This window comes from Calypte anna, chromosome 2 (genome assembly GCF_003957555.1).
Source record: "Calypte anna isolate BGI_N300 chromosome 2, bCalAnn1_v1.p, whole genome shotgun sequence".
NCBI classification, from domain to species: Eukaryota; Metazoa; Chordata; class Aves; order Apodiformes; family Trochilidae; genus Calypte; species Calypte anna.
This window is the reverse complement of record NC_044245.1, coordinates 18586788-18609383: the sequence shown is the minus strand read 5'-3', so window position 1 is coordinate 18609383 and position 22596 is coordinate 18586788. Positions and strand designations below refer to the sequence as shown.

Sequence of the window (22596 nt, the reverse complement as noted above, 5' to 3'; positions counted from 1 at the left end):
TAAGAACTTATTTTTCCACCACCACCAATGACTTAGTGCTTCCCTCAAAGATTTTACCAGCACTTCGGAGTTGGGATAAATTGTGAAGAAACGAGTTTATGCAAGTGTCACAGTGAAACCACCCTCCAAGGACTCTGGAAACGGGCATGAAACGCTGCCCTGGGACAACAAGGAAAAGGGAGGGCAGCGAAGGAGGGCGCCGGCGTGCACAAGGTCCTCCCAGGCGGGTTCGGGCTCCCCTCAGACAGGTTCAGGCTCTCCCCAGGCAGCCTCGGTGTCCCTTCAGACGGGTTCGGGCTCTCCCCAGGCATGCTCGGGCTGCCCCCAGGCAGACTCGGTATCCCCACAGACGGGTTTGGGCTCTCCCCAGGCATGCTCGGGCTCCCCCCAGGCAGGCTCGGTGTCCCCTCAGGCGGATTCGGACTCCCCTCCCGCCACCGGCCCCACCTTCCCGCCCGCTGCCCCCGCGGCGTCCTGCGCATGCGCCGCAGGCGTCTCCCAGCAACGGGGCAACACCGGCGAGCGCCGCTGCGGAGCGATCGCCCCCGGGCGGCTCGTCCTGCCCGGCGGCGGCCTGGGGCGGGTGAGTCGGGGCTGCTCTCTGCTCGGATGCCTGGGGCGGCGGGCGGCAGGCCCAGAGCGGGCGAGGGGAAGGGGGCGGTGGGTCAGGGAGGTCTGCGAGGCGAGCCCGTGGTGGAGAGCAGCCGCAGCGCCTGAGGGGAGGCGGTCGAAGGGGCAGGTACCGGCAGGAAGAAGCGCTTGGGTGCTGTCAGCTCGAAGCAAGCAGGAATGACCCGGTTTGTGTAGCTGGCTCGGCACCGGTTGGAGCGGTGCCGCTGGGTGGAACGGGCCGGGGTCAGCGGGCCCGGGACGTGGCTCGCCCCTCGGTGGGTTTGGGTCCTTATTGCCTTATCAGAGCTGAGCTCCACATGTCTGTAGACTTTCAGAAGTGACTTTCAGAGTCAAAATTAGAATCACGATTTTAAAAATTATTATTATTATTATTATTATTATTATTATTAAAAGCATATGTTGAAGTTTCTTTCAACCACAACAACAACAACAACAAATCCTAGAACTTACTGCCGGCTTGGTAACAGCACCTTCACCTTTAAGAAAAGCAGTGGCAACTGTAAAATTTATAGTAAAATCGTGGGATTTAATAACAGCTGAATTATATCCCAGTGAGTGTAAGTAACATTCCAAGCCAGGCAGAGCCCGTCCTTCCCTCGGGGCTCCTGGCGCTGTCTCCGCCTGCGAGCTGAGGAGCCGATGTCAGCCGAGGGGGGAAAGGCACGGGTGGGCTTGTTCATCAAGGGTCAGTGGGGACCAATGTTCTTAAATGTGCAGTGCAATGGACCTGCCCTGAGTAAAAGTATATGGCAGAGCAAAAGAACTTTATTTAAAATTTTGGATAGGTAATACGAACTAAGGTTCAGTGCACTACAGGTAAAACGTTGAATTTATGTGTGATAATAACACCAAAGGCATGAGACACTCAATGGTATGGATAGCTGGATAGCAGATGAGAATGAGAGAAAAAGAAGAAAATTTTAAATACAGAAGTTTTATCCTAAAGCACACTAGCAGGTGATTAGGCTGCTAGGGAGGAAATCTTAACTAATTTATTGATCTTTCAAAGGTTTTGGGGCATCTGCATTTCAAAAGAAACTAGAAGTTTGCTGTCGGAGAAGCATCTTCTATAGAATAGATCTAATCTTGTTGCTAATCTGAAATTGTTATCAATATGAGGTAGTCTGGTACTGCACATCTGCTTTCTGTTGTTCATTGTGAGTTAAGCTTGATTGCTCACCTTTGTTGATGGAAGCAACATTACTTTTTGTGTGTGATTTTTCTCATGCTGCCATTTTGTGATTGTCTAATGTTCATCCAATGTGATGAATGCAAAGATGAGCCTTTATGTCTGTGTTTTCCAGAGGTTCATTTAAAAAAAGGCTTTTGAGGATGATGTGGGGAAAGGGATATTTTTTTTGGAGGAAATTAGAAGTTCTATAACCTAAAAAAAACAAAAACTGATTTGGGATATGTTGTTATCTTCAAATATATATCGTTTCTATATATGTAACTAAATATAGTGTGTACATTATATGCTATACAGTATGAATCAAATATAGTAAAAATATATTGCATAGTATAAATATTTAGTAAAAATAATGTATTTTGATACTTCAGTGAGGAAAGTACTTGATAAAAGTTTGAATGTGGTACTAACACATTAAACAATACATTAAACTCATCATGAATAAAAGTAGACTAAAAATTAAAAAAGGTCCTTGGCTGTCTGAGCAATCAGCTTCTGGAACAGCTTTTTAATGAGAGGTGGGAACAAAATAGCAGTGGATTTAAAGATACAGTGTGATAGATATCCAGTAGGTTTAATGTGATGTGGGGGCTGTAATTGGGGGAGGAATCTGATAATTCAGAATGTTTGTTTCACCCAGTGTCCCTGTGAAACTGGCAGAAGGAAGTGTTAATTTTAAGATTTGTAGATTGGCACAGCTCGCTAAAAACTTAGGAATGTCTTTAATTTTTTCCTAGTCTTTAAATTGGCTTTCTTCCTAGGGCAGACTATCTGTATGAAAATACCCTGCTATTATTATGCATACAGTGGTTATAGAACTACTCTCATTTGTTTTAGATTAAGTTAATTTTTCTGTAGTGTCTCTCATGGGATGAGAGATCTCACTTTGTGTTTCAGTGAGACGTTTAAAATCACCCAGAATTTCTAAAAATATCCTTTATTCAGGGAATCACAGCTTGGGTTCTTGAAGGGTAGATCCTAGGTTTGATCTTATTTAATATGTTCATTATAATTTGGAAGTGAGCAGTAATATAGAGAAATAAAATTTTCTGGTGAGAGAAAATAATTTCTATTAAGATTAAAGAAGACTGCTAGAGACTTCCAAGAGCTCTCCTGCAGTTAGGAGAACTGGTAACACTGACACAGATAAAATTAATTGTGGATGAAAGCAATATAATTAACACTGTTGGGAATATATGGAACAATATACTGTTCAATAGTGAACCTAAATTAGTAGTGATCAAATCTACACTGAGGAAATTGGGTGAAAATTAATACCCCAAAAGTTACAATGTCAATGGAATGAATCAATGGTATTCTAGAATTGATTATGGTATTTCAAGTTAGGTTCATCATATCTAAAATAGTCACAGGGGACTCTGAGACAAGAAACACATATGCCTGGAAAAGCTATATGGAAAAAATAATTAAAGTAGCTTAGAAAGGTGATAAATCAGAGTGCACAGGGAGTGATAAAAGAAAGCAAAAAAGATCAAGTCAGGGCGATTTTTTAACTGAAGTTGTAGTACAAGTACAAGGAGATGGTGTGTTGAAGTGAATAACACATTTAAACTGTTTACCTATTTTTTAAATCTAAGGAGTAGTCTGTGCTGTAGGATGTCAGGCTAGATGCGAAGAGTAAAACCATTAAGCATTTATGTGGGCAGTTAAAATAGCTACTATTGTTAGAAGGAACATAAAAACTTCAGGAGATCTAAACATTTCTACTCCAGTGAAATTAAAAACCTGTAAAAGGTGGGGGAAATCTCTATTTTTGGATTGGTCTCATGCATTTATCAGAAGCATTTGGCTCTTTCCACTCTGGACAGGATACTGATCTGCTGTGGAAGTCTGTTCTGAAGGAGGCATTTTTGTGCTGAGGTCTCAGTTATTATGTGATTTGGAAAGAATGCTATCATGGTCTTTGATTTCTGTTACTTCTTTTTATTAACATTCATACATCGTCTTTTATATTGTACAAATTGGAAAATCATTCTGCCTCTACAGCTTAGGATCTTAACATGACTGAAACCGTGCACCTCTTAATTATAGAATCCTAAAGGACCTTCAGAAGAATAGGAAGGAAGAAAGGAAGCAAGGAAGGAAGGAAGAAAGGAAGGAAACAGAAATCTATTGAAATAATCAACGAAGGTGAACAATTTGTAGTAAATTTTCACTGTTATCACAGAAAAAAATGTTTTAATTTCTGTAAGACAAGAAGAAACAAAAAACTAGGTAGACTACATTGAGATCATAATTACATATAGTAATCACTTGGAAGGCAAAAAGAATCTTGGTTGTCATCATTTTGGGAAGAACCTGTGAGGATGTAGGAATGCAGCCTCAAACTATCTTAAAGCACTGAACTGTTAATTCACAAAGTGGATTATATGATAAACAATGGTTAGAAATTATTCTTAACTCTTTCTTTGCTCTGCTTTTCCATAGGAGTAATAGTTCTCAGAAGAAACCTTTGATTTCTTCACTAGGAGATGGTTTCCAAAGCTGGTTGTATCTTTCACTTCTTCCCATTCTTTGTCTCAGGTCTTGCCTAACATTAAGTATGTGCAAGGCTTTAGGTTGTTGTGTCAGCTATTTAAGATTTTAGAAAACAAGGTGTAAATGGAACAGGTTATGTTTTCTAAAGGCATTGTCTGTATCTAAGTGTATGCAGCAGGACTCTGATAGTATAGTTATACACTCTGTACTGTAAATTAAGGGTATATGATTCCAGTATATTGAATAGAAAAAAAATACAGTTAAGACTTTTCTGATATTTCAAAGTGTAGACTTTCTTTTGTTGAAGTTTACTTGCTAAGTGTATATCTCAGATTATGGAATCTAAGAAACTATTGACACTGAGCAGAGAGCTTCTTAGAGCAGGACAATAAATCAAAATAAGCAGAGGGATCATGGCCATCATTGTCTTACGACCTAGTACTTTGAATCTGCTCCTTTGAGCAGGCATCTGCAATAGATCTTTAAAAACTAAATAAATGTTCCTTATTTTATTTGACGTGGCAGAGTTGTCAGTTCATGGTGTAATAGTGAAGTGGTTAGAGAGTTCCACTTTTGAACTGAGAAGTCCATATATGACCATTCTGAAAATAATTTTCTACTTATGTGCAAAATGCTCTAGTTACTGAATGTTTTGGAGATAGGTGGCTGTGTTTTGTGATTTGCCAGTGTAAATGTAAATGCATGAGCCAACAGCTCTAGACTCTCTTTTTGGTACAAGAAAATATAGTTATTTTTGAGGAGCAATTAAATTTTATATACATACTTTAGAATGAATCTGCTTTGAGAGTTATTCAATATGTTGACTAGGTCTTCACTGATAATCAAGGAGAGTGACTAGTGCCTAAGTACTGATACCTAATTGAGTTTAGTGAACACCACTCATAGTTTCTGGATTCTGGTTCTATTTAAGACACTTACACTGGGGTAGTTCTGGTCCTGTGCAAAAGCTTAAGGCCCTAGTGAAGTTCAGGGTGAAACAGGGAGATGCCTCCTGAGCTTAGGCAGCAAGAATAACCAGAGGTGAGGGAGAATATTGAGAACTGTAGTTATGGAATGAGGATTTAATTAGGTGTAATGACTGTCCTGCTGGCTGAGAGACAACCCCTGATTAGACCACTGCCCTGAAGTAAAGCCAGCTAATTTGTCTGCCACTGAGGGCAATAAATTCCATGTGAAAGACAGGAAGTAGCATAGAATGACAGCTTCATCGATTTGTTGACTGTGCATTGGCTACATCTATAGTTATTACCTCTAGCTCTACATGATTTAAAACAATCAACCCTTTAATCGCAAAAAGTTGATAAAGTATGTTCTTGTGATTCTAGAAAACTACAGAACATGAGGTAGAGAATAATACTTAAATGAAAATATTCATTAAGATCTAGAATTTAGGTTGGAAAAGACATTTAAGGTCACCAGGTTCAACCATTAACCTAACACTGCCAAGTTCACTGCTAAACCATGGCCCTATGCACATATAGGTACACAAGGGTAAAGCATGTTGGAGTTGAAGAATCTTTGACTGCATGGGTCTTCCTCTCAAAATGATAATTAGTGACCTGCCTATGAAGTTCTACACTTCAGATCTATTTTTAGGATGTGCTTATCAACTGGTTCTACCATTGATGTGTTACAGTTTATTTGAGAGGCCAGTAGAGGAACAATGCCTGAAAAAATTCAGAGGCTTCAAGAAGAGCTCCAAATTTTTGTTGAACACAACAAACAGTCCTGCCTGTTGTAACCATCCAGGCTACAGCTCATATTGCACAAGAAAATAATCTCTCATACCACAGAGAGGCTGTCAGGATAGTCCTGGCTAAAGGTGAATGTGGGGTTTCTCTTTGAGAACTGAAATGGTACTGAAGGGTACAAACAGTGTGTATTTCACTCTTACACAGTGTGAAAACAAACCTATGTTTGGCATAGCTGTGCTTATGTTCTGTGCACAGCTGTTGCTCTTTACTTTTGCCTGTAGCTTAACTGGAAGGCTCGTGCTGAAATTTTGCAGGCCACAAGAAATTAGGTCCACATGAGGTATTAGATCCACATGTGCTAATACAGAAAAAAAAAAAAAGGCAGAAGCCAGAAGCTGGCCTTGGTGTAAATAGATGTAACTCATCTAAAACAGTGAAAAATATACTGTGCAGAACTGTTAATACCTGAAGACCTGATTTTTGTCTTCTCTGAAATATGGGTAGGTAACTCAAATTGGACTTGAATGGCATTTTTAAGGTAGAACTTATTCGTACATTCTGCAGTTCTATAGAATGTTTGCCAACAAAGAGCATATAGATGAACATGGGAAAGTACCCTAATAGGGTCTTCAAATTCATATGTGGTGTATCAATGCAGATAGAGCTAACTTACAGAAAAGCTTGTCCTATGTACCACATTACAACTTGAGCATGTGGTGTCTTGTATCTTTCTTTTTAGTGATGTATTTTGTGGACAGATGTATTTTACCAAATGTGTTCAAGTGTTAGAAATTTGTTTTGTTTATATAAGACTACTTTCTGCAGATGTCAAATTTTCAAACTATTAGGTGGATCAAATGAATGAGAAAGTGTTTTAGAAGCTTTCTTAAATTGCTGGTAAATTGATTCCTAAAACAGAGAAGGGAGTTAGTTTGTCTGGTTTTATTTTTTTGTTTTCGTTTTTAGAATGAGTAAAAAAGTAAAGAAGGAAGTAGAGCCTCCACCCAAGGATGTGGTAAGTTTATAAACTGCTATGTGCTATAAAATAAACATTACACAATTATAGTCCCAGCTCTACCATCCTTACATAGTTCCTTATTGTTCTAGCTTACCCACATTATTCTAAAAATGTCTTTTAAAGATGATTCTGCTTCTGCTTTTCTTGGACAGCATACAAACTGGAGTGACTGGGTGTAGTTTTGTGGAGAATGTTGTCTTTGGCAGGCTTTGCAAATAGTAATGTATGAAACAATCCAGGATTCTTTTTATTTGAGTTTCTATAAATTTGCAATATACAAGGATACCCCACGGAAGATAGAGGTTAAAATTATACATTTAAAAAAAATTAATTGGTTTATTCAGAAAGTAGAGGTAATAAGACCAAAACATTGAAAAGGGTATAATATAAATTCTGTGCTAGTTAATAACTAGGCTAATGAAAATCAGGACCTCAGAATTAAAACTACTTGTCTTTGTGGTTCAAGAAAATAATTTGAATAATCATGACAATAGATTTAAATCATACAGATGAGATAACCCCCTCCAGAATAATAAAATTTGATATTTTTACTTCAGAAGCAACACTGCAATTTCTAAATTCAGAATACAGCATCTGGAGAGTTTTGGGAGAAAAGTATGGTACAGCCTACTAACTACTACAATAAACTGTGTATAATGTTACAAACTGTATTCAACAATTGAAAAAAAAAAGAAAGTTACAGGAAAAAAATCAGCTAAACTATTAAAAATGAAATAGTTGAAAACAATGAACTCCAGATGGCATCTACAGCTCTTGGCTTAGTTTTCACCCTTAGTGTATTTCAGTCTAATATATTTCTTCTAGCAATCCTATCAAGAGAAAAAAACCTTAGTGTTGTATAAACATAGATAAGCAATATTAAATATGAAAATAGATTATTGATTAGTTGTAGCTATCAATGAAGAAAATATTCTAGCTGTGAAAATATTGTTAATAGTGATCAGCTAATATAAAATCTCAAAATTTTAAATTTCACTTGAATATTTCAGATGACAGGAAATGAGATGCCGACAAAATAGAAAATGTATTGGCTATTATCTTCTGATTGATAATCTGTTTATGAAACTGTCAAGTCTGAGAAAAAGTCTTGAGATAATGTGGACAGGCTTACAAAAGAGGGCCTTGTGCATATGGAATGCTCTGAGAATATATGGTACTGCAGATGACCACTATTTCTAATAGATTTCTGTGAACAGGTGGAAAACACATCTCTTAACCTAGGCACTGCTTACAGGTTTAAGAAAGTATTCCTGAGAACTTTGTTTATCCTGACTTTCGTAATTTATCATTATTATCTGTTCTGAGAATTGGGCTTTGCCTGGAAAGTTAGTCTCTGTCTCTGTATGGATGACCTTAAACAGTAATTCAGACATCTAAAATATATTAGTTTCAACATAGATTGAGAGGAACTTTGCATATGGTACCTTCATTAAGTTTGGTGTAGAAAATATTACTATTTGACCATCATTTAGGACACAGACACTAAAAGGGAAGTCTCAGATTGCCACTGCCATGTGGCAGGAGGTAGGTCTGTGCTTAAATCATAGGACTTGCTTGAAGGATCGTTCTGTCCATGCAGGAACACAAAGATGAAGAAGTAGAGAAGCATGAAGGTGGCTAAAGGGACTTTCAGTCATCTCTTAATTCTCCTGTATACCTCTCTCATTGTAGAATGAATGAATATTGCTGCGATAAGCTGAGGTTTTTGCCTTCTTAAAATTCAGAGTGAAAATTCCCATAAAGAATTCCTTCATTTTAGGCTGATCATTAAGATGGAACTTGGACCGCTGTGCAACTGTTTGGTTGAATTCTTGTTGCTGAGTCGTTATTAAGCAAAATGACTTAGGGTACAGTTAGCTGATTATATTTTCTTTTAGAAGCAGCTTTGTTCTATTACTGATCCCATGCGTTCAGCCTGTCAGAGTAAGCATGAAGGTAGACAGTGTCTTCTGGTTTTCAGATCTGTTTGAAGCTAGGGACAGCAGTTAAGCACATCAGCAAACCTCTTAACTGTTAGGGGAACTCGGATATTGATCTTGCAGAATGTTAAATTGTGTGAAATGCCTCATGGAAGATGACAAAATTACTTAGATTTAAATACCTATTGAGAATATGAATTTACAAGCCTTGTTTTTGCACAAGTCAGAGGAAGGAGAAGGAAAAAAAGTCTTTATTAATTTTCCTCCTAGCACAGTCATAACTTTTTTTTTTTTTTAAGATTTATTCCAGATCATTTCCTTGCTTGACAGCTGACTTGCATGTATATTCATACCCATATTGTTCAGCAACATGTGCCTCTGATGAAGCTACAAAGGGTCTTTTAAATGAAGTAAAACAAATTATATACATTTGGAAATACATAAATATACATTGTAATAATATTTTTAAATAATTTATGTTTTTATCTTAAATGTTTAATCTGCTGTATTTTAAAGATAAGTACATTGATATTGAGAGACTGCATAACTCCAGTATCCAGTAGTTTCTGTATGTAACACACATGCTCTGTAGGCCTCAAATATGTGTACATGAGACAGTTTTTCCATACTAAAAATATATTTTAAATCCAGATAAGCTTAAAACTTTTTAATGGGTAGTATTTTCAAAAATCCTCGAGTCTTGTTAAAGAACATAAGCCCTTTTTTTAAAAAGATTGCCTTTCGCAAGTGATCTTAGTCAAAAGAGGGTAAAAGTTCTGTTAAGAAGATGAAAACTGCCTTATTTGTTGGAAGATTTCTTTCTGTGTAAGAGAGTTCAGAAATGGAAATGGAAACTTTGTATCATTTCTAGCTGGCTAGGCAGGGATTATATCATACTAATACTTGTGCTAGTACAAGATCCTGGTGAGCTGTGAACTGAGTTGACAAAGGGACAGGAAGGGTCCTTTTATTTTTTTAAAGCGACTACAAAGTACTAAAGCCACAGAGCAACCAGATTCTCTTCCTCCTTCAGTATCTAGATGTATCTGCTCAAAAGTAACTCCTCATGTTTGGTTTTGAAGCCACTGCATGCTTTTACATGTAAAACAGAACGTAAAACAGCAAAGTCTGTTGCTTTCAAGACTTACTAGATACACAGGGAAGTGTTAAGGTTTTCTCAAAATCTTCAGACTGGATGAAATTGGGGTTATATTTGAAAGTCAAATGTTCTTTCTTATTTTTCAACAGTGTCTCCAATTGTTGTTAAAAATTGCATTTCTCCAAGTAAGGACTAACTTGTTAATATTTCTAATTCATTGTGGATCTCAAACTAGATTTTTTTTTTTAATGAAGTGTGGGAGTCTTCAGCAGTATGTGGTAAGGCTCAGTATTAATCAAACTGATCTTTCTCTTTTTGTGTTTGTAGTTGGATCCTTTATTGATTGAAAGCAAAACAGCAGCAACAGTTGTGCTAATGCTTAGCTCTCCTGAAGAGGACGTTTTGGCCAAAGCATGTGAAGCTCTATATAAATTTGCATCAAAAGGTTAGTCTTTTTTGCAAAGAGCTTTCCTTTGCTTTGATCACATTTTGTTAGTAGTTCACAGTTTTTTAGTTTCCTAGCACTCAAATCTGAACCTTATTTCAGAGGTCTCTGTCAATGTTTTGAGGTCTTTCTAAAATATATATGAAACCTGTATATGCAGTAATAAAGAAGTCCTGTGGTTTGAGTGAAGGAAACTTGTATCATTTTGTTGTAGAATTTTATATTGTCCATTAAATAGACCTTAGTTTAGATATAACCTAGATATTTTATTTCATGTTCCTGTTTGAAATTCTGGACAAGTATAGTTATTGCAAGGTTCAGTTTTCAATGAAAATTACTTTTTAGCCTCCTTGTTATTTTACATATATCTCTTGTGTCAGTACTTAAGTGACAGATGATTTTTTGGAAACTGCTCAGCTTCCTTATCAAGCTTATTTCTGTATGTGTTGGGAATATAACAAGTCTCCAAGACTGTGAATCTTCCAAGAGTCTGTGTAATATCTATAGGTAAGCATCATGTCCCAGGTACCCAGAAAGAAGACAACTGTGTAACAAAGGCTCAAAATTATATAGCACACGATTTCCTAAGTTGCATCCTATTCATTCCTTGCCAGCCACTCAAATTAGTATACACATTCTTGGAATAATTAATCAGTTTTAATAATAATTTCAATTTAATTTATGTTTTCTTCAAAATTTATGCTTTTATATGCTGATTGTTGTACTGATGGCAATTATCAACACTGATGAAGTTGTGAGAGAAGAGCTGAAGGCTTTGACAGTTTGTGTGGGATCACTGGGTTCTGAAAAATGTTTATGTTCAGCTTAATATGGCAAGCTTGGCTGGGGGCATGTGTGGTGGGTCATTGTGGTGGGGTTTTGGTAATGGGGGAGCTGCAGGAAGCTCTCCTAAAGTCCAGTTCCACCCTGTTTCTGGCCAAGGTCAAGCAGATTAAAGAAGCTGAATGTGCCTCTGTAACATATTCAAGAAGGGGAAAACAAAACTGCAAAAAAAAGACCTCTGTAGCAGAGGACAGGGAGAGGTGAGAGCAATGCTGCAGCAGAGATACCAAGGTCAGTGAGGGAAGAAGGGGAGGAAGTGCTGGAGCAGAAATTTCCCCTGCAGCCCCTTGTGATCTGGCAGGCTGTCCCCATGAGGCCCATGGAAGAGCACAGTGGAACAGTCCATGAAGAACAATATAGTGGGGCATTTGTGGATCTGCAGCCCATGAAGGACCACAATGGACAAGACATGGAGTTGCAGCTGTGGAAGATCACAGTGGGGGCATACGTGGATCTGTGTATCAATATAATCTTCCATCTTTGCATTGTGGCACAAGAGGAGGAATTGTTTTCACTTTGCAGTTATTTCTTGAACGTTGCTAGTAAATAAAGTCCCATTCCTCAGCAAAAAAAAAAAAAAAAAATTCTTGCATTTTAATTGTGTATGGGCCTGAGAATGAATGTAGTTTTCCAGTTTGATCTCACATTGCTTGCTTGTAGCCAGAGGAAAGGCATGATTCCTTAGAAAATGAATTATAAAGCTGTTGTGGCTACTGAGAATACAAGTAGCTTTTGAATTTTATTTCTTGGGTTTTGGGTGTTTCTGAGTGAGCGAGAGCAGAGGCTTGTAATCAGACAAACCACAGCTGTCCTTTGCGTGGCCAGAGTCTGTTCAGCTATGAAGTGCTCCGTTCTCAGCTGGTGGAAAATCTCAGGTGAGATTTAATGATGCAGATCCTGGAAGCAGCTTAAGTTGAGAGGTAGTGCAGATCCACATAATGAATTCACTGTTACTTAAACTTTCCTTTGCTTTACAAATGTGAATTAATCCTAGATACTATTAATCCCTTGTACTATTGGACATATGTTTATTTGGAATATAGACAGTCTCCTAAGGTCCTGTCTTGGCCTTTTTTCTTTTATTCTAGAGTTTGGTAAAAGATTAGTAGCTGTTTTACTTTGTTACGTTAGAACTGTGAGCTTGTTGCATTTCTACAGAACTTTAACCTTATTACTCTTCAGGTGATGAAAACAAAGTGACCCTTCATGGTCTTGGAGCTGTGGAGCATCTGTATAAACTCATTTCACATGAAAATCCAATTATACGCAGGAATGCTGTCATGATATTGGGCATCATGGCTTCTAATTGTAAGAGTCTCAATTTTTCATTATCTTTCAATGTTTGAGTGTCCTCATGAAAGCAATAGCTGGACCGTGTGAAAAAAAATCCTATATTAACAATTCAGAAAAAAAGAAACAAATTCAAATAGAGTGAACTCCACTGATTTTGGGAAAAAAAGTTGCAAGAGGAAGTTAATTAACAACACTTATTTTTGTTTTGTTTTGTTTTGACAGGGCCAAATTGAAACAGTTTAATGTTGTAATTATTCCTGTTGGAGTAAGCCTGATTCTCTAAGATGCCCACCAATGTGGACATGACATGCTTCTCTTTTACAAAAGTTGTAAGAGAAGGATGAAGTAGTATTTTATCTTCTACAGAAAATGCTGTGTTTAAATACCATTTGTTACTCCAGGCATAACTATAGTGATAGAGGAGAAAACATGTTAAATACAGTAGCTAACTCAAGCACTGATGGTGAAAAAAGCACTGAACTATCAAGCACTGGCATGGATGTTTACTCTGCTTTGTCAGCAGGTCAGGTGCTGCTGCAAATGTTTTGTTATCTGTATCTGAGCTTGTACTCAAGCAGCCTCAAGTATCTCTGAGACATGGCATTAATGGCAAGGTAGCATATCTGCTGTAGCCACGCCATTATTAAATGATTTAACCACAGTATAGATTTTCTTGTACCTTTTTGTAAGGTGAGAATGGATGTATTACATCCATGCTTGGTGGCTGAGTGCCAGATGATAAAGCTGCAGAGAGTGGTAAGGAGACATACTTGAAGATGAAAGAATTAGGTGTATGGTTGAGTTTCAGTGGCTGTTACTTTTACATTCCTTTCTAAACCTACATGTAATTAATGTAATTAATCAGACCTTACTTTGGTAGATGTTCTACATAGTTGTCTACCATGGTGGTATTCTAATGGGTATTTAAGTCTTTTCATCAGCTGCTACGTGCTTTTTATCTTGCTCTGGACCTTACTTTACCTTACTTTCAGCTTGGGACTAGGGTATAGTTACCCCCTTCAGACCTCCACTTTCAACATTGCTGCATAAACATGGATTTGAATGACTGAAGATCTTCCATTTGTAGTCACATCTTAATTATTTCTTTTAAAGTATATTCACCTCATTCTTGTTTCCTTACATTTCAGAGCTAGTTACAGCACAGCCCTGTAATAATGTTTTGTTACTCTGTCCAGTGGTTGTCAATTTGTAAGCTTGCCATTTACAACAATAAAAATGCATTCTGAAAGCTGTGATTTTAATAATACCTATATATTTCATGTTTTCAATTTGCAGTGTGTGCTGTGTTTGCATAAAATTAGAAAGTGTTGACTTGAAAATTAAGTAACAGATTTACTATTGGGATATGACTTCTTTGATAACTGAACTGTGAAATATTTAATCAGAACTCACTCGATACAAGTATTCTGAATGAAGTTTCAGTGAAGCATTGAGAAACTTCATATATATCAAGTGTCAAAGAAGGTCATCCTGAATGTTTCCTGGGCCCGTTCTGATCTTGGTATAACTTCAGCCGTGTGTTGTTCTCAGTCAGATTTTTTTGTCACTCATGCAGTTAGCATATTTCCCTTGGAGCAGAATCTGTTTCCTTACTCAGCCAAGACTGCCAAACAAAAGACTTTCATATTTTGTTTATTTTGTTGTAGATAATGTCAAGAAGTTACTGAGGGAACTGGATGTTACAAGTTCACTTATATCACAGCTAGCACCAGAAGGTATCTTATAGTATTCATTCCTTGTGCAAAAATGCTCTCAGAAATAATTTCTTATTGCCATTTGATTGCACAATTTAATATTATCTTCCTTGTAACTTATGATTTGTCATACTACTTGTTAAATAGATAATTGCTTTTATAGGAATAGCTCTGTTACCCACTGAGTAGTGTTTTATGCTGTACAGATGGAGCAAAATGTGTTGGAGATGTCAGGTATGATAACAGCTATTGTTTATTGACTTAAAATAATTTTTTAAACCACTGGATTAATGAACATATACTATTCTGAATGAAGCTTGATCAAAATATTTCTTTTTTACCCCATAGAAGATAAAGTTATCCATGAATTTGCTACTCTGTGTCTAGCATACATGGCTGTTGAATATACTACTAAAGTACAAATCTTTGAGCAAGGTGGATTAGAACCACTTATCAGACTGCTAGGTAGTCCTGATCCTGATGTTCAGAAGAATTCACTTGAATGTATCTACCTCCTGATGCAGGTAAAGTTTGTTGTTATTGTTTTAAATTACAGAGGCAGAGAAGTACTTCCCACCCTCCTCCCACCTTCCTCTCTGGGGTTAATAATTTTTAAATATTTTATTCCTTTGCTCTCCAGTGTTCATTGTATTTGTAAACATTACACCCAAGTCCTTGATTGTGATACTAGTTGTGAATATAGCTGATTTGGCTCTAGTTCTGTTGAACCGAATGCAGCTATCCACGTACAGCAATGCAAGATGAGAATCAGATTTTTCAAATTAAATATGAATTTTCCTTCTTGGTTGTTTTAGGTGAACAATGCTAATCTTGGTAACGAGAGTTATAAGCTGTCTATCCAAAAGATTGGAATAATCCTGTACATTAAAGAACTAGCAATTGTATTGTGCTTTGTTTTGGCCAGCAAGTGCATAGTCACAATTTGGAACATCTTTTTAATGATAGGTGATTGTTGGTAACAGCCACTTTCTGTACTGGGTGGAACAGATTTGTTATTGGCTACTTTCACACTCAGCACTAATGTCATCCATACGCTGCTTTGCAAAAGAATGGTGCATTTGTATGGCAGTTTTCTTCCATAGCTTAAGCGAATCAATTCAGTAATGAATTCACTTTATAGCTCTATCTCTTTTGGGGCATCAGAGCATGTCTATTCACAATCACATTTTACTCTTTCTCCTTTTTTGCTATCTTGCTGTCTTTGTTGCAGGGTATATCTGGATAACTGCACCTGGTGCTTGCTTATATTGATAAGGATAATTGCATGCTGCACATGTGCACTAAGCTATTTAAAAGCAAATTGTAATTTATTTATTTATTTTCTATTTTAATATAATCTACTACTGTTTTTATTAAGCTGCATTTACACTGCTTAAATTTGAAATTTCAAATTGTAATTTTATAATTACTAAAACAAAAGAAGATATAACCAGGCAACCACCGTAGAGTGCGAAAACTGTTTTCCCTCTATGGAGGTAAATAAAAATGATGAAACTAAATTTAGAAAACTTTAATAAAGAAATATGTATGTTGAGACAAACATGGCAAGAGCAAGAGTAAATAGGCTTTCTTAGGCAGCACTAGATTGTGTAATAGGTACTTCAGTCGTGAAAAAAAATGGATTTTAATGTTGGTGGGGCTTGATTATATTCAGCTTGATTCATAACTGAAAAGAAAGAAATCTTCAGAACTGGAAGTTCTGGAATAATGACTCATTTCTGTATGTTTGACATCAGGTTTTAGGTGTTCTTTCTGTGAAGTCAGGAACTGATGTAGTGCTATATAGTCTCTATCACTAACATTCTTTGTTGAATATTTTACTGCAGGATTTTCAAAGCTGTGCTGCTGTTCGTGCCCTGAATGTAATTCCACCCTTGCTGGAAATGCTGAAATCTGAATACCCAGTTATTCAGCTGTTAGCCCTTAAAACCTTAGAACTAATTAGCAGAGATGGAGAAACCAGGAAAATACTGGGAGAAAATAAAGGATTAGATTGTCTTCTGAGGATACTGGAAACCAATGTACAGTTTACTTGCCTTAAAACTTTTTTTTTATTTTTGCTGCTAATGTTTGTATGACTAATGAGAAATATTATTCATGTTATGGAAGAGTGGTAAAAGAAGAAAGAGCTTCTCACTTGGAGGTATCTATGGTAGAAATAGAATAAACTAGGATACCTGGAATACTAAGAAAAGGACCAAAAGGATTAATCAAAATGTTTATAATTGTTTTATTGCTATTAGTAATACTGTTTTGCATTTACTGCCAATTTTTCAGATTGTTGTAAATATCAGGAAAAAATCTCCATGAAGCTTTTCACGTAGTTTCAAAAATTTTTTATTATATGGTGAACTCTGGTGCTGCTTTCTAGTTTGAACACTGATACTATTTTTTAATTGTTTTTTTCTCACTTTACTTTGATATCAGTGGCTTTAAACATATTTTCTGCCTTGGCCATTTCATTGTTTATGTTATTATGATACTCATTTGAGTTCAGATGTAACTGTGGGAAATATAATGCATAGAGAAATTTTAAGATGACAGGTCCTTTCTGACTACCTGGCATACTCTCTGCTGTAGAAAAGAAAGTTTTTTGGGGTTTTTACTGTTTTGATAAATTGTGCTGCATCAAAGAATTTGTACAAAGATGAGTATGAAAATATTAACTTTGCAATATGAGTAAACTGTCCAAAAGACTGGTATTACAATTAGCCTACAAAGTTAAAAGCCAAAGGTATTGTCATAGTGATTTGAGGGTTATTTGTTGGGGTTTTTTTTCCTTACTAGGAATTCAATGATCTACATGCAGAGGCTCTTGCTGTGTTGGGAAATTGTCTGGAAGATGTGCATACTCTACGACTGATTCAGCAGACAGGAGGCCTTACAAAGCTGCTTTCATTTGTAGGAGACTCTTCTGTTCCTGATATTCAGAGGAATGCAGCAAAGGCAATTGCCAAAGCAGCTTCTGACTGTATGTGACTTTTTAAAAATCCATACATGTGAATTTGATAATGAAGTAAATTTTCATCCAGAACGAGGTGCCTTATCTGGTTGGGGGTAGTGCTTGTGCTGGGAAAAACAGTGGCAAGAATTGCAGTGAAGAACCTTAACAATCAGAGCAGCAATTGGACGTTAAGAATTTGTCTTAATTTATTTTTAAATGTAATGTATTCTTGCAAGGTGCTGTCCTCAAAAAGGAAAAGGGAGCTCTGAAAGTACAATCTTCATCTTTTGTGTAGCAATGCCAGGTAACTGCCATCTTAAGCCACCTTTGCTGGCACTATTTCTCATTGCTCCTGGTTAAGACTTAATCGCAAGCTTACTTCTTTTTCCATACAACTGCTTGTCTAAATGTCAGCCAATTTCAAATACAAATTCCTTTAACAGGGTCATGAAAAAAAGCCTTTCAAATGGCTTGCAGATTAATATCCCCAGTGGAGTTTCATTATCATCTTTTTATAATTATTCATCCTATAGTTCTTTTCTATACACTTTAATTCACCAAGGAATTCTGAATAAGGCAGAACATGCTCATCACTTTTGCCTACAAAGATGCTTTTTAACTAAATCTACATTTCAAATTCCTTCCATACGTTAGCTTCTAAGTTGCAACATATGCCTAGTAGTGCTGTATAATAAAGTGCAGTGTAAGAAATAACGTACTGCTGTCTGTAGGTTTTAATTCTGTCAAGGGATTTTGTTGACAGTAGAGCTTAAATATTTCATCCATATTTCTGTAATCTCATGGTTGAATCATGGCTTTAATTTATGTGTATTTTACACATATGTTATCTAATTTAATATATGATTAAAATAATCTCTCCTTTCTACAGTATTTCAGACCTCCTTTCTTCTGACCCTAGCCTGTCTTTCCGATTCTTTTCTCACCTTCCTTAGTTTGACACCCTGAATGCTTGGATTATTATTTGGATTGCAAATCATACATGAAAAGAGTGGAATCTATCTTCCCTAGTATTCTGTGGGTTTGTGTAGACTTTTATCATTATCTATTGGAAGCTTTGCAAGTCTCTGAAAATTATTTTCATTGCTGTTTAGGCATCAAAGATAGATAGAGACCTTCTTAGGCCAGTATTTTCTTTGTGTTCTTTCCTATACTGTTATTTTATTATGCTACTTATAATTGTCAGTATCATTTTTATAGTCCTGTGACAGGCTTGTAAGTAGTATGCTAAGCAGATTTATATTTGCTCCTGCTACTTTCTACTGCATATTACTTCTTTTTTGTATTTATTTTCAAATAAGCATAGCTGCCTTTTCCTCTTTCACACCTTTTTTAGTTTTTGTGGCCTAATATTTTAGCAGCTGTTAGTAGCAGAATGTCTGAACACAACATTTTTAAAGCACAGCAGCAAGAACTACACATAATATATTACAGTACTGCCTATGATCTTACATCATGGGATGTTACCATCAGGGAAGATGCATCTTCTTGTCATACTTCTTTCCAAATGGAGTCAATGTGCTTTCATTATAAATGTCTGCTCTCTTCTTCAGCCTATGACAGTTGGTATGGATTCATCAAGGGGAAAAATAGATCAAAAGAAGATTTAACATATTTGCTTCCAAGCTGTAGGATTTTGGTGACAGCAGTTTAGACAAAGGGCAACATGTTGTACTGGTGCAGTGGAAAACTAAGTCTAGTAAACTTGCTGCTCAGCATTGCCCCCAGAAGTACTAAATTTGTTTCAGATGCCTAGAGCTACTGGTCTGAAGTCATCCTTCAAGTCAAAAGAAAAGTGGCATTGGGACCATTACAAGAAATAGTCCAAGTACAAAAAAGAAAATGGAAATATTTGCAGTTCTTGTTTGTTTGGATTCTGCTTTTAAACATTATAAACAGTCTGTGGAAACTGCAACTCTAATGTGTACTATGCTAATACTTAATGTAAAACCAATATAATACGATACAGCTCTATGTTCTTTTATGACTTTTAAATTAAATTCGCAATAGCCATACATTAGCCCATATTCTTCAGGTTTTATAATCATGGTTACAGTCTGCCAACCAAGTTTTCTGCATACTTGAGAGGATAAGTATTGCTTTTTGTTGAAATTAAAAACTTAACTACTATGACAGAGTGTGTGGGTTTTTTAAATCATGGCAGCTGAGTATTCATCAGTGTCTAGTTTTGAAATTATTGTTGACAGATGGAGTTTAGCTTTGATTTTTTTTTTTCTGATAGATGTGATCATAGGGAACAGTTTTGTTTTATGTCCCTTTCAGCCCTTTGGAAAGGGACTCCTGTAACCTGTTGTTGTAAGACAGATCTATCCCTTAAGAGCTATTCTCAATATCAGAATGTATTACCTGGTACAAACACTATATTCAATTTTAAATAGCATCTTTACGATGCTGCTCTGTTTAAGTAAACTAAAATTGGTCATATTAATCATTATCCCTTTGCCCCTGAAAATCTGTTCTGTTCTGCAAAATTTTGAATTTAATATATTAATTTATCAGTTGTTTTATATTGTGTGCTCAGAATAACAGTAGTGAATTTTACTGTGATTCCCTCCTTCTCCAGCAAATAATGCAGTCATTTCAGAAGGCAAAATATAATTTAATGCTATAAATTATTGAATATCTGTGCTTGGATTATCTGGACTGTTGATTAAGGAGGGCCTGATTTTTCCCCTGGTGATACCAGACACACCACCAACAACAAAATGCTGTGGAGTGCCTATGGAGACAGTGATGATAATGCTTGCTGGAGCTCAGCCTCTCTCTGCAGACTTCTGCTTCGAAGCTCTCCCTCTTCCTTACATATATCTAAAAGCAAATCCATGCTCAGTAGTCTGATAATATGTTTTTTTCATAATACAGGTTTTATTTATCTGGGGTCTTGCAACACAAGATCAGTGAGATGTCATGATACTATTTAACATGGCTTAACTTTTTTTTTTTTCATTTGAAATTGGTATAAATAATTCCATAGGATGATGACATCTGAATAGGTAATCAGGAGAACTCTGATCACAATTTTGGGGTAAGAGTGGGAAATAGAAAAATATGCTGAAAAACAAAGGTTGGCTCATAATGTGGTCAGTGCATGAAAAAGTGGTCAGAAGTGTTAGTATTCCACATTATCTTTGCTCTGTATGCCCGAGTATTTTACGTTGTGTTAAGCCAATATATACAAATTACTTAGGGGTAAATAAATTAATTGCTGTAAACATGGTGTTGGCACTGACATGAGAAGTACAAAGGTTGCTTTTTTTCCTAGGGTAAAGGAAACAAATTAAATGGCTCATTAATAATTTTCATCTGTCTAGCTAGCTTTATATGGGAGCATACCCTACTGTAAATTCAAATCCCAAATGTTTTTCCACATGTTTGAAAAATTCCCTATTCTGTTTAAAATATTTTAAACCACTATTTTCACTCATGCAGATGAATTATCCATATTATTATTTCATGTAGACATAAATTACCTTTAAAACTAAATACTTACCCATCATCCTAACTGCCTTTAAAAGCAAGGGTAATTTTTAAGAAAATTTTTAAAGTAATAAGTAGCTTGCTTTACAAGAGCCAAATTAGTGGGGCATGAAGAACCTTTAGAGTTCATTATTAGGAGCTATGGACACCTTGGCAAGCAACAGGCCAGCAGCATGCTTGATAACTTGTCAAATCATTTTGTAATCCTAATTTTGAGAGCTATCTGATGTGCACCACAATTGTGGCCAAGGTTCTGCTGACACTTAAAATCCTCTCTGGTATATTTCTTGTATCTTTTGCTTTGTGGTATCAGTTGGGTATCTCTGAAAATCCTAAAAGTATTTAAAATTGAGCTAGAGAGGAAAGATCAGTTGGCTGTCTCATGTCTGTTTGTTGAGTCATTTCTGCTCTCCCTAGTTATTCAATAAAACTTCCTTTTCACTGGCTTTGTGAAGCCAGTGTTTGTTTGCCTTTTTGCACTGCATTACAGCTTTCTCTTTCCTTTTTAAACTTTATTCCTAAGACAACAGTCCAAATAAGGGAACGATCCCTCAAAGTATTTGTAAACACTGGTAAAATATCCAAGTGTGTGGAAGTCCTGCTGACTTCTCAATTCTTGAATTACTTTGAGACATTTGAAAATTTTACCACTTAGATATAACTAAAAGCATGTAAATAATCCACTTAAAATTGTGCATAGAGTCAAATGTGAGAAGTTTCATTGCAGGATCTTTGTAAAAAACACCTGCACTTCTTATCTCATTCACTTTGAGATGAGTGAGTTTATGAGTACAGTTGTCCTATGTCTGCAGATACTTAGTAGACGTTCGGTGTTGTTACATCTGTGGAGGAGGGAACATCTGTGTCCTCCTTAGCTGCCGCTGATTATTGCAGTGTAGGTCAGCAGTGAAGCCTGTGTCACCAGGCTAAAATATAAAGTAGAAATTGTCTGCAAATTCTACATTAATGAAGAACTGCAAAGTGAGCAGAATTTAAAATTAAAGTTTTTACTTGTCTTGCCTTTTTTTACTACTGTAGTGTGTTAACTGTTATTCCACCAAGTTTAATCATACAATTACTTGTATGTTCTTCAGTTTTAGGCATTTGGACTTTGTTAGCATAAAGCAGAGTTAAGCATGATCCTGAATAAGTATGATCTGTTGAATAACAGAGGCTCATCAAGCCTGTATGCATACTGCAGCATTAAGTCTTACAGAGAAATTTTGCTCACTGTTGGGCTATGTTTGTTTAAAGCTGTATTTAACAGGAATCTTTGGGCTTGATTTGGAGTTCACTGAAGCCTGGTGGGGTTTGGATCAGGTTCATATTTCTGAATTGCTGTTCCCTCTGTTACCAAAATATTTCTATTTCCATGGTATCAAAAACAAGTGTTATGTTGGAAACGGCTATATAAAATCAATTCAATGTCCTTTCACTGATTTGGAAAAAGAATGCAGATTAATGCTATTGTTATTTTTCATTTAAAGCTGGAAATAGAAAAATCCTAAGTGAGGAAGAGGTTGAGAAGTGTCTTATAAAACTTTTGGAAGTTGATAATGATGGAGTTAAAGTTGCGGCTTCCCAAGCAATTTCTGCCATGAGTGAGGATGTAGGTAGCAAACGTGCGTTTGGAGTCCAGGGTAAGTAAGGTGGGCAGGGATGAACTGAGATTCTGTGCTTTTCCTTTTATAAGGAGCACATTTTAATTTTGCAGACTGCTTTGTTT

The 22596-nt window shown here is 36.5% G+C and overlaps 1 protein-coding gene across 1 annotated transcript in view; it reads left to right on the top strand.

Annotated features, from left to right (window-relative positions):
• The first annotated feature begins 7003 nt into the window (after nt 1-7003).
• ARMC3 (armadillo repeat containing 3) overlaps nt 7004-22596 on the top strand; it is a 45449-nt gene continuing 29856 nt past the window's right edge. Inside the window, exons 1-8 of the mRNA XM_030444071.1 lie at nt 7004-7051; nt 10421-10538; nt 12564-12689; nt 14342-14410; nt 14738-14913; nt 16237-16431; nt 17198-17381; nt 22358-22510. Of these exons, the coding sequence (XP_030299931.1) occupies nt 7004-7051; nt 10421-10538; nt 12564-12689; nt 14342-14410; nt 14738-14913; nt 16237-16431; nt 17198-17381; nt 22358-22510 (1069 nt within the window). The remainder of the gene's footprint in view (nt 7052-10420; nt 10539-12563; nt 12690-14341; nt 14411-14737; nt 14914-16236; nt 16432-17197; nt 17382-22357; nt 22511-22596) is intronic.